The 13067-nt window shown below is 40.6% G+C and overlaps 1 protein-coding gene across 1 annotated transcript; it reads right to left on the bottom strand.

Annotated features, from left to right (window-relative positions):
- Positions 1-1082: 1082 nt before the first annotated feature.
- Positions 1083-11369, bottom strand: pa2g4a (proliferation-associated 2G4, a). The gene is made up of 13 exons (XM_050037882.1): positions 11186-11369; positions 9344-9472; positions 8959-9064; positions 8020-8089; positions 7828-7920; positions 7495-7558; positions 4838-4916; positions 4405-4483; positions 3215-3348; positions 2986-3080; positions 2764-2891; positions 2610-2663; positions 1083-2517 (listed from the first exon to the last, which is right to left on the bottom strand). Exons 1-13 carry the CDS (start codon positions 11265-11267, stop codon positions 2455-2457), a joined length of 1176 nt encoding a protein of 391 aa, XP_049893839.1. The 5' UTR covers positions 11268-11369; the 3' UTR covers positions 1083-2454.
- Between the last annotated feature and the right edge of the window lie 1698 nt (positions 11370-13067).

Raw genomic sequence — 13067 nt, 5'->3', positions numbered from 1 at the left:
TTAGTAATTCTTTAGAAGGATGAATGCATAAATTCATCATTTTGAAATGTGTTTCATTTGTTTGGGAGGTAAAGGTAAAGTCAGATACATAGATTTTAGTTTATTAATTTCATTTTTATCAAATTTGTGTAAGACGTCTTTTTTTTTTTTTGTCTTCCAGGGAATCATTTTCAGCAAGACAGTTTCTTATTAAGTATTTATGGCATTTCTCGTCTAAAATAAGAATCCCTTGAATTGCTAGTGGGGCCAGTTGACGCTGTGATACTCTAAAACTGAGCCAGGCTTTCAGGGCCGCAAATAAAAACTAGCCTGGAAATAAAGAGACCTAATGAATGTTTCAAAAGGTTGGCTTTTGTACATTGTACAGCCTACAACTGCAGCTCTAACCACTGAATTAACCTAAAAAATATGGAATTATCTTACAGACATCAATTACTTAAATGGCCATTTGGTTAATTGTATTTCCACATCATAACATAAAAAATAATTGTAATATTAATGTTAAAAGACAAAATTCATTCTTGACCTTGCAACTAGCACCTCAAGGTCCCCTTAGTCGCTTATCTGGAGATATCAATTAATGAAACAGTCTTCATTTGCAAAGTCTAAAGCTCTAGTAACTACCTTGACATTAGAGTTTTTGTTAAAGATCTATATCTATTTTTCTTCCCAACTGCAAAAACGATGTAACCATGAAACCATCCTGCTTCTCAGCAGAGGGCGATACAGATACAACCCTCTTAAAAAGGTATTTGTAATTTAATAGTGTTATTAATACCTACCATGATATGGTAAATTTGTTTGTAAATCAATCAAATTATCTTTTTTTTTTGTTAAATCCAGCTTATTGAAAAATATATCGCCATGAAGAAGTTCAGGTCATTGTTTTCCAACAATTCCCAAATTGGCCTAATACACCCAGAGGTAACAAAGGACTAGCAAATTCCAGCTTTATCATGTCTCCTTCAACACTACCATAATCCCTGAATTTAAAACCTCACTATTGTAGAGTCACAATATTCCTCTGCAGGCATCTCCAGTATTGAACTTTGACAAAAACCCCAAAAGAAAACAAAGAGAAATGTATGAAAATGTTTTATTTCATTAGATGTAAAGTTCCATTGCCCACTGACTGAGCTACAAAGCAGGATTTTACTTTTCTCAACATGTTCAACTGTTGACAAATCTGACCCAACACTGACCCAGACTCAAAATAATCTCCGACTGGTCCAATTCCACTGAAGACATCCATAAAACCTTTTGTTAAAGTGTGGTCAGCTTCAGTTTTCATGCTTCACCAAACCAATGATGTCATAAAGCAAGTAACAGGCGTCACTGATAGAAAAGTTCTTCAAAACTGGAACGTAGAGATTTTCCGTCGTTTCATAAAATTCAAGGGGAATGGCAGTAAATGTAGCGGTTTTGTTCCCAAAAGTCAAGCTGATTACAACAGATTTTTGCTCGTATACTTAAAAATACTCCAGTCTTCTGCTCAGGTTATTGCTTTAAAGGAATCTAGTGTGGTTAAATCTGGCCTGTATGATGGAAGAGTAACCATAAACCCTCACTACATTAACTCTGATGCAAAAGCCTTCGTTCATATTACAATCCTTGTCATTACTTCATTGTCAATTTTGTTACCTTTTTTAGTTTGTCATTTCACAAGTGAGACAAATTTATAATTTAACCCTTTACTGCACAGTTGAGTTAAGAAAAAATATGTATGACATGATTTTAAATGTTAAAGGTCCATTTTTTATAAAGCGCTGAATGAATAAACTCGTCTTCTCTCATCATTAAGACACGAAAGAGGTGACAAAGTGCTTGTAAACTTTTCGATAAAATATCTGAATATTCATTTTTACTACAAATTCTCATTTAGATATAAACAAGTTTAGATAACTTGTTGTAGCTTTGTTGCCAAAGGGAAACATCATGTGACTGCGCAGTCGGACCATCCTATTCAAACAGGAGAATCCATGAAGTGCTTAGAGAAAGAAACATTGAGTTCATGAATATGAGCCACGTTTCTGTTGATACTATCCAATATTTCTTCACCTGCAGCTGAATTACAAAAATACAGACTGATCCAATCCCAATAATGCCCACTGTAAGCTTCAGTTTTACTTGAAAAGGAAAAAAAATACAAACATTATGAGGACCAAAGGATTTGGCACCAGTCGCACGCGCACCATTTGGCAACAAGTCTTCTCAAAGATGTAAAACTACTTGCAAATATTCTTTATTTCCTACTGAAGTCAGGGAGGAAAGAGCAACATGGTACTTTTAATGAATGCAGTAAAGGGTTAAGCCTCCGTGTAGGATCCAAAACTCATTGGTTTAATTAGTGAAAACAGCTCTGTTAGATGTACACTGGGCAGAGAGTGGGGCAATTTGTCATGTGTTCTCTTGCTTCTCTTTGGGGTCTTGCATGTGTGGAAAGGCAGTGCTCGTTTATTCTGCAGCTTCTGTGTCCTCGGTCGGCTGTCCAGTTGCATTTTCTGCTGTCTTTGAGGCCTGTAGGATGTGAAAAAGGCAGGTTCAGATCAGTGAGGTAACGAGGAGGTGAAGGGAGGACAGCATGTGGGTTTGTTAGAATCATAATTTACCTTCTTTTTCTTTTTCTTCTGTGTTTTACGGCTTGCAGAGCTTTGTAGTAAAGTCTGGGGGAGAGCAGAGATGTTTCAGTATAAAAGGGAACGAGATGTTTAATGGGTATGACAAAGACACTTGACACAGAGTGAAGTGAATTCATGATCTTACCCGTAGCTCTGCATCCTGAACTTCATGCTCTGACTTGTAGAGCTCTGGATCGAAGGGTCCGTTGGTGATTCTGTGAGGCCCGTTGGCCATCAGCAGCACTGTGAACTTAAACTGAGCTACACACTCTCCTGAGGACAAAGACACAGGAGGAAGGGGGCGTTGAATAAACAGGAAGAGCTGTTAAAAGCAAAAACGATATGAAGTGGAGAGGTAAACACTCACCCTCTTTCTCGTGTAGCACGCTGAAGGGCTGTACCAGTTCATGTTTGGCACACTCCACCACACCCAGACGGGCTTTGGCCTCATCCTCAAACGCCCTGATGGAAAATGGATGGCAGTATTAGGTAACTGCTTGAGCCAGAGTTTATCAATATTCAACAATGTATTTAAAATTTCAGCAGGTAGCAGACTATGCATATTAGTTGTTACACACAAATTGTGGTGTTCATACCGTAGAGTAAAGGGCATGGCATCAAAGCGTCGTTCCACTTCACTGAAGAATGTACGGGAAGTTTTCATCTTCAAGCCGTACTGCTTACTGGGGTCCCTCTTATAGATGGTGGTCCTCAGACCTCCGTCTCTGGCCTGATTGAAAATAAAAGAGAGTTAAAGATGGCTTATTTCCGCTGCATGGTTTGGCTCGACTTGACTGACTTTCAGTACCAGTTTCTTTTCTCTATTTCGTTTACCATTCTGAATAGTACCCCCTCAGTGCACTGAATACTTTTTTTCAGCAACCAAAGAGAGGAATAACTGCACTTTGTAAATTGTGCAGGGTGGTGTGTGTGGTGTTCACCATTTGTTTGCAGGCTGCAATTTTCTCAAATCTTGGGGTGAATAAATGGAAAAAATTGTGGTAGCTATTGACAGTAGCTAGACTATTTAAAAATGGTGGGATTATGCAGCATGTCCTGGGTAACGCTAACAACAAGTTCTCTCTGACCACAATCAGTGGTTACCAGTAGAGCTCTGATTCTCTTCCTGAGCCTGAATGGACCTGACCCATCCCTGTCTAGCTCTGGCTGGGCCGGGCTGTAATTTATCCATATTCCCTGGGGCTTGAATCTGACAGATGTCATTGACTATGGCTATGAGTTTTAATTGACACTAAACACATGAAGTGGCGCAGCTCACCCTGCAAAAGCACAAAATGACAGACTCATGAATTAACAGATGGAAGAGAAAAAGTGGTGTGAGGAAACACGTCAGCCCCTGGCTTCTAATAAATGTTTCAATATAAAAAAAAATATTATTGTTTCATATAATACATTTTTTTACAGCAGGAATTCAGGTGATCAATCAGGATCCGGCAGAAAACTGTTGCCTGTGGCTTGGACAGAAACCATGTGGGTTCATGTGGGGTTTGACCTGATTTTTTTGGGCCCGATCGGAGCTCTAGTTTTCGGTGATTTAACCCCACCTCCTAGCATTGGCTCAGCTTGGTTGGAACCTTGACCTAGGTGCTACCATTAAATGTACCAGGTACTATCCACAACTTTTGCAGAAAACAACAAACCACAAAAGAGCAAGTCGAGTTGAGTAGAGCTGTGCTGCACCATGTAGTGGAACTGTTTGTCTGTTCCTTACACAAACAAGTTTATTAGCTACAGCTAATGAATAAAGACAAGAGAGGACACTGACCTTCCCTTCTCCAGTGCTAATCAAGACGTCCACAGCATAGACTTCATGTACCTCAAACTCTGCTTTCTCATGGTCCTTTCTGAAAATGAGAGTCGACAGCAGCCACTGAAAAAAAGTGACTTATTTTGCACTTGATTTGTCGATGCAATACATCAGTTCTTCATGATAAATCACAAATCTCACTGTGAACACCTCAATATGACTACTGGTGCTTTCATAATATATTTACGCAATAAGATTTTTGATACATAATCACCAGTAATGTGGCTATAATGACTAAGTGCGTAAAGACAAATAGAACAGCTAGAACAGCTAGAACAGGCTGATAAGTTCAGGAAATTACATCACACTTAGGATATAATGATGACCTGAGACCCACAGATCGTCTCAGGTCCCTCCCCCCTCCTCCTGTGTAAAAAGTAACTAAAGGTACCTTTGCTGGTCTGTCGGGTTCTGAATGACGGTCTTCTCTCCATCTATGACATGCTGCTTTAGCTGATGAGACAGCATACCTTTAAAACACAGAGCCAGGCAGGAAAGGTGATATTAAGACAGGGAAAGTGAGCCTTTTTCACAAAAACATCCACTTCAATGTTATGAATCTGTAAAAAATTTATATATATATATATATATATATATATATATATATATATATATATATATATAGTGGTGGAAAAAAGTTTTCGGACACCCCATGCATTTGTGAAATATTGCATTAAGAATCACTCTTAGGTCTTCAAGTGCAATTTCTTTTAGTACAGTCACAACCAAAATACTAAATAAATCCTAAAAAAGCCATTAAAAACTTAAAATTGATTGGTTCCATAAAAATACATAAGAAATTTTGAGTATTGGGTCATTTTGGTACCAGTGATGAAGGTCGTTCTTTTTATTAAAAGACACAATTTTTGTTGCCAAGCTTCGTGTCTACATAAAGCCAGCACATTTGAAAGTTCTTCAGACACAAAAATGGCTAAAACAAGGAACCTAACGCAGGAAACACGCCTGAAGATAAAGATTCTCAGCCAGGAAGGATACAGCTGCCGCCAGATAGCCAGGAAGTGCAGATGCAGTCCTTCAGCAGTTGGATACACTCTGCAGAAATACAGACGAACCAACAGCTTGGAAGACAAACCAAGATCTGGGCGTCCAAGGGTTTCTTCAGCAAGAAATGACCGCATCCTGATCCGCATGTGCAGGCAAAACCGCCGAATGACATCACAGGAGCTTCAGCAGCAGTGGTCAAACCAAACTGGTGTCCAGTGTTCCACCCGCACTGTACGTGGCCGACTTTTAGATCATGGCTTAAGGTCCTACAAGGCTATCAAGAAGCCCCTGATCAATGAGAGACAGAGGTTAGCCCGGCGTCGTTGGGCCCAGGCACACAAGAACTGGACAGCCAGGAATTGGAAGAAGATTTTGTGGTCAGATGAGTCCAGTTTCCAGCTTTATCTTCCTCCTACTAATGTGAGGGTACGCAGAAGGCCAGGCGAAGCATTATCTCCAGCATGTACAGTACCTACTGTCAAGCATGGTGGAGGCAGTATCATGGTTTGGGGATGCATGAGTGCTGCTGGTGTTGGTCATCTCACTGTCTGTGATGGCACATTGAACTCTACCAAGTATTGTACCATTCTCGAAACCCACATGCTCCCTTCTGCGCGTGCACTGTTCCGTCGAGGTAAAAACTGGATGTTTCAACAAGATAATGCCCCTTGCCACACATCCAAGGCCAGTAGAACTTGGCTGCAGGAGCACAGTATCCAGGTCTTAGAGTGGCCAGCTCAATCCCCAGACATGAGCCCCATTGAAAATCTGTGGTGGATTATCAAAAGGTCTGTTTCAAAGCATAAACCAAAGAATTTAGAAGAATTAAAAGCAGTAATTCAAGAAGAATGGGACAAGATTACCCCTCAACAGTGTGAAAGGCTCGTGGGGAACATGCCAGCCAGGATTAGAGCTCTACTACGTGCCAATGGCAGGACTACTAAATATTAATTTGATGATGTGATGGTTTATTTATTTTTTGTTCAGTTTTGAACACATTCTCTGTTATTTGTTGACTTTGATACCGACAATGTTGAGAACTGACATATTGAAACTGTCAAGAATTTAGTTTTGTTAGTTTTTCTTGTAAACAATAAACAAAAAAATATAATTTGTATTTGTTTGTATCTGTCTAATGCAGCCACACCTTTTGAAACACAAAAAAGATTTTTCCACAAATATTTCATGATAATATTTGAGATTGTGTAAAATTTTAAGGGTGTCCGAAAACTTTTTTTCCACCACTGTGTGTGTGTATATATATATATATATATATATATATATATATATATATAAACAAACCTGAACACATACAAAATTAACAACAGCCATCCGAATGCAAACACTTATAGTTGCTCTGACCGCCCACTGAGGATACACCCACACTAACATGTTTTACAGCACATAATTACTGTTACGGTTACGTTTAAACAGTGTTTTTTGGGCCCCTTGGATGGAAACTTTGATCTGGAAATATGGAAACGATGATGCAGACACTCACATTCGCTTCCCAATTGGGTCTCATCAGCCTTGATGCGTCAAGCCAAAATGGTATGGTTAGGTTTACATAGCTTTTGTGATTTTTTCCGTCTTGTGTGTGCACTCCTTTCCTATTGCCAATGCTTCCTCTGCCGATTGATAATGATCTGCTCTAATAAGTCGCCATATTTGCTTTGCAATGACTCCCAATCTGTTTTCTACTGCTTTGACAGCCCTATACTCCTGTTACTTTCAGTAACAGTTCAACCTCACCGTCAGTCAAGAGAAATCCAAGGTCTCACTTTCCACCATTTTCGTAGTATTTTCTGATACTAAGCAACCAACCACAGAGTAGACAATCTGCTTCCTGTTTACACTGGCACACGTGTGACTAGTGTACATAAATGGTAGCTTAATATGCGTTTTAAGACGTGTTGATGGAAGACATTTTTTTCTGAAACCATGCTAAAACGCTTATGTGTGTGGAAATAATTTTCATTTTAAAATGAAAACACATTAGTGTGGATGTGGCATCAGAAGCACAAACTTTGACCAGACACTCACCCTCAATTGGTGAGCATTTGAACGACTGAGCGATCTTGTTCCAGGCTTCTGTCACTTGGGTGTTCTGAGAGACAGAAAAATGCATTTCTTTACTTTCACATGCCAAATACAGTTTTGCACTCACCGGCCAATTAAAATGAGGGAAGAGCAGCAGAGAAAAAACTGTTGGAGGAGATGCAGTAAATTTCACACACTTACACAAGCCAGTTTTAATGCTTAAGAATCATTTTAAGGCCCATCTAAATCTAGTATTGAGCCAGAGCCAGCTATGGTAAAGAAAGTAACTCAGCATTATGGCTGACACAGAGGACAGTAAGGAAGTGGTTCCTGTACCTGGTTACCAGGTTTAACAAGGCGGAGAGCTGCTTCTGCACACAGATGGGCCGCTTTGATTACATCAGCTTTCCTTCCAGTGATAGGGTTCTCCTGCAGAAATAAGACACAGCGAGAAGAGGACTTAAATGAGAGCTCCAGCGAGAGGACACAAACCGAAGACTGAAGCAGCATTTTAAAAAAGGCCCTCACCTTACTGGCTCCCACCACAAAGCTGTGGGCAACATTGGCGATGAAGCCATCAACGTGAACTCCTAGATCTCTACACAAAGTCAGAGGAAAAGAAGAGATGAGAGTATGAAATAATAATAAAACAAATTAAACTGATCCTGTGTCAGATTCATTGCAAGTTTAACTGCCACCCATCTGTCAGGATTAATATAATGATACCAATCAATCAAATCAAGTCTGGAAGGGCAAAATGTCAACTATCTTCCACTTTGGAAAGTTAGACTAATAAAGACTAAAGAATAAAAGAAGGTCAGACAAAAAATAAAACAATTTAATCTGTTATGGCCATTAAACGGAAGATATACTCCAAGGTGAATTTATTTTTGGCTGTACATCAGCTGGAATACAGTGAAGGACTTATTGTGAATTCAAGGGGGCACCACTACTGGCTGTAATAAATTGAACAGACAGAAGGTTAGGCTATGAGTGCGTGAAACGTGAGAAACATACAAACCTAGTGTGAAACCACATCACCGCAAAATACAATGAACATTTTTAAAACGTCCCAAATTCACACGCAGCACAAAAGATGACAGAGGAACATACAGACAGAAACATACGTGGCAACACAACAACTAAGATGAGCTGACTTCCTGTTTCAAAGCACATTAGAAAAATGTGATAAGTGGGATTTAGCAGATGGATGGCCACCAATGCTAAAATCCAACGTATCACTTAAAAAACTGCGAAGAACACTTGTACGAAAAGTGTCCAGCCTTACTTGTCGTTTGCCACACAGGACAGACAGGAAGACAAGACCTTACTGATGAAGCAGACAGTCAACAGCCAAGAAAAAAACCCTCACAGACAAGCCGAGATGTCACATAGAAAGAAGGGAGGACAACACTGAGACACTGAAGACACACGGGGGGTGACATTATTACAAAGCGTGGTGCCTACATTTTGACCAGATCCCCATCTTTAAGTGTGTAGTCAGGGTCACTCTTCAGGGGAGAGAAGTGGCAAACACAGTTATTGACTGAGACGCTGGTGGGAAAGGCAATTCCTAGAAGAGGGAAAAGAAAACCACCAAGTCTTCATTTGGACATCATCCACAAGTTTAGCAAAAAAACTATACAAGGATGGAGGGAGTGACAGAGATCACCAAAAAATCGTACACTTTCATACTCCACTGCCATATTTTGAAATTCCTGCTGTCATTAAAGCTATTGAAGGTTGTGTGGACAAACACACCAACAATTTGCATGACTGCATCTAGATTCTTCTTGAGGGGTTCACCTCAGATCACCCAAGTAACAACAACTCACTATCATCTTTGGCTCACCTTTCTTCATTTCCTTTTCCTTCTTGAAGACCTTTCCAGTCTCAGCCATGATGTAGGCATCTCCCTTCTCACAGAGGCTGAGCACTGACACCCCGGGCTTGGCTGTTTCCACAACCAGACGGAGAGCCTCTGGGTGACACAAACGACAAATGATTAATTGCAGTAGAACAATAAGCATGTAGAGCAGGTAGACAACATAATGTAGTATTAATATGTCAGAAACCAGAGATCACATTTGGTATTTTCTCTGACTGTTAACACTGAGTGAAATGAGCGCTAAATGCCAAACACATGACATGATAATATTTTTTCAGGGCTCACATCAACCAACCCTAGTTTAACACCATACGCTGTCAGGGAACTGACTCAAAAATGGGTTTTTGATAGCTTGATTATGTCAATATTACTGAACTCAAGGTGATAGTGTGAAGGGACAGGTATTGTTTAAAAAAATACCAGTACCCTTAAAGTGATACTGATACCATCTGAGAACTTCATTTGATACCTTTTTCTACTTCATTCGATAGCCATTGTATCAATGAAAGCATTCAGTTGCATAAAATGCCACCAGGCGCCACAGGCATGTAATAAGCCCATACTCTAACGTTTTGGTGGCATGTAGGCATCTGGGTTGTAGCTGCTGCGGTAGTGGGCCAATCAGACCGTATTAAATCGAAGAGTGCTTGCAATGATTGGCTGCAAGCAAAACCATACAAGTAGCAATTGTTTTCTAGATCTTGGTACAAAAAGAAGTGCAGGTATCACTTGACGGGAGAAGTTTCGATGGTACTAGGTAATTTTGGTTTCTACCTTAAACGGAATTGAGTACTGATACTCAGTCCTCATAGTGTGTGAATTAAGGCAAGGTTTTAAACAGGGTTGGGCGGTATGACAACTAACACTATGGGATGATATAGATTCGTCAGTCATCCATGATTTTGCAGCACCATATCAGCCAGCATTAATGCAAATCAAGAACTGCTTTATAATACATGTAAATGCCACTTTGATCAATGTGATGACATAACTTAATGTGGCAATTATTTAATACACTAGGTTTGCTAAAAACACATGTTACTGTCTGGTTATTTTATCTCGAAACAGTTCCTGAAAATGAAATTCTAATATTATAATCCATAACCACTAAGACAGTGGATGTTTTTCCATATCTCCCACTCCTAATTTCAAATAATAAGTAATCCTTTATTTGCAATGAATTATCAAGTATTTATTATCTGCATTTTCGACACATTACCCAGAGAAGTCAAACTGTCTGGGTGTGAGAATGCACAGATAATGATAATGTCATACAAGCTGTGACTTAAACCTCATTTTGTGACATACCATACCATTTATCAATTTGACAAATATCCATCAAAAGTTTATAATAAACTAACAGAGTTTAGATATGTAAGGAAGAGAGCCGTGAACATGTAGCTAACATTAAAGTGGCTCCACATTGAGAGCTACCTGCTTATCTGTTAACGTCCACTTACCATGTTTAGCTGACTGTAACGTTAGTGGGCAACAGGCTGAGCTAGCATGTTAGCTAGCTAGCATCCCACGTTAGTTAATCAGACAGACAGCTCCCTCCCGTACAGCCCTAAAACGTCAACGTTCATCAGCAGTAACAGAGGAGCTAGCATTAGCTAACACCGACCCCGCAGTGGCTGTTAGCTATGAAGCCAGTTAGTATAGCATATGTGTGCCTCGCATGTAAACCACATGGCTGCTGCAGCTGCTGCTGTGTGGGGGAACTAACGTTAGCTGGCTGCACGACAGGCCAGATAGAGCAGGTCATCTCACCGCGTCACCAACGGCTGCTCGTTTAAATTCACTTACGGTTGGCGATGTCACCACCCATCTTGTACTTGGTGACCACCAGGTCCTCGGCTATGGTCTGCTCTTGCTCCTCGTCGGACATCTTGGCAGTGAAGTTTCAGTCGCTAGTCGGCCCTGAACAGCGACAGCTCCCCGCGGCTCAGCTCGGCTCTGACGGCTGCTGCTAACACCGGCCTCCCGCTGCCCTTCAAGCCCCTCCCACTTTACCGTGACGCCGACGACGTCACATCGACCCCAACCCGCCAAAACGCAGGGCTGCTCAGATGTTCCCTGAAATATCTTGTGGCAGTGGCTGCAGTATTGTGTCAAGTCGTTGTTTAACTATTACAATGTTGTTGTTTCAGTGTTTTATGTTTTTCTGTCATGTGCCCATATGAACATTTAAACAGGGATAATTAGGGATGCACAATAATATCAGCATGTCATTGGTTTCGGCTGATATTGGCTGTAAAATGAAGTATTGAAATTAGCCAACATGCTTTTTCTTAATTTGCACAATAAATTAATATTACAAAGATTGAAAAGAACTGTATTTCTTGTATGGCGGCATGGTGGTCCAGTGATTATCCTTGTCACATCACAGCAAGAGGGTTCCTGGGTTTGAACCCCGGGGTGGGGGAGCCCTTCTGTGTGGAGTTTGCATGTTCTCCCCATATCAGTGTGAGTTTTCTCTGGGTACTCCAGCTTCCTCCCACAGTCCAAAGACATGCAGGTTAATTTGTGACTCTAAATTGGCCGTAGGTGTGAATGTGAGCATGAATGTGTTAGCTCTGTGATAGTCTGTCCAGGGTGCCAGCTGGGATAGGCTCCAGTCCCCCATGTGGCCCTTAACAGGATAAGCAGTTACGGAAAATGAATGAAATGGCTGTATTTCATGTCTCCATCTGCTAAGGGTATGTGTAATATAATGTTAATTCCACAACAGAACCACAACTTGATGACTAAAATTAAGTTAGGAAAAAAGTGTATATATCGATATCAGTATTGGTCATCGGTCAAATCAGGTGTTATTTATTGGCATATTGGATATAGGCAAAAAATCCAATATTGTGGATCCTTAGGAATAATTCCTCCTCTCGCTACTGGCCATTAAAGGCCCTGACACACCAAGCTGACAGTCAGCTGTAGGTCAATGTTGGGCCATAGGTGAGCATTTGTTACCCTAGTTATTGTGGTGTGTCCCACACCGTTGCCCCTTGTCAGCACCCATTGGCTTTTTTTGGCTGATTCAGCATGCTGAATCAGTGACAGCAGAGCCCATCGGAGAGTGAGATCACTCTGATAGGCAGTTCAACTCAGTTCAGAGGTGAGGAGAGTAAACAAACAGCTAAAGTCAAGACAAAATCTTGTTAAAGTAAGATTTTTTTTTCTTCAGCCATAGAGTTCTTTAGCACAAACATTTCCTGATGGTTTGTGTTATTGTTCACTGGCACATGGTAAATGTTTTGTTCGTTCAGCACTGGATTGTGTTGTTAATGTGCTAACTGGCTGACTAGTGTCAAGACGGTCTATTGGTTTCCCTTTTTGAATGACAGATATAGACTAACGCTGACTGCTGGTGTGGACAGTTATTTCCTCTCACACAGGCGCAGTACATACCTGCTGGTTTGCTGTCGGCTGTAGTCTTTGCGATATGTGCAACTTTTTTTACCAAGACACAGGCAGCGTGAGGCAAAGCAAAGCTTGGCCTTCATTGCTGCTAGTTCTCTGAAGTTGGTTTGGTGTGTCTGGGCCAAGACATCTACTGTTAATGCACTTACCTTGTAAGTGGTGGGGGGAAAAATCCACAAAAATACATTTAAAAGTTTATCTGAAGCGTATTTAATGATAACCCATGCCAGACCCACGGATGGCGACTGTTCAGTCCGATGGAATTGCTCAC

The sequence above is a fragment of the Epinephelus moara genome, chromosome 24 (assembly GCF_006386435.1).
Source record: "Epinephelus moara isolate mb chromosome 24, YSFRI_EMoa_1.0, whole genome shotgun sequence".
NCBI classification, from domain to species: Eukaryota; Metazoa; Chordata; class Actinopteri; order Perciformes; family Serranidae; genus Epinephelus; species Epinephelus moara.
This window is presented reverse-complemented; position numbering and strand designations above follow the sequence as displayed.

Coding starts and splice junctions, on each gene's coding strand:
- pa2g4a (XM_050037882.1), bottom strand. CDS start 11,267: ATGTCCGACGAGGAGCAAGAGCAGACCATAGCCGAGGACCTGGTGGTC. Junction 3,081..3,214: donor GCCATGCCCTTTACTCTACG/GTATGAACACCA, acceptor ATTTTCCATCAG/GGCGTTTGAGGATGAGGCCA. Junction 2,664..2,763: donor TTCAGGATGCAGAGCTACGG/GTAAGATCATGA, acceptor GCTCTCCCCCAG/ACTTTACTACAAAGCTCTGC.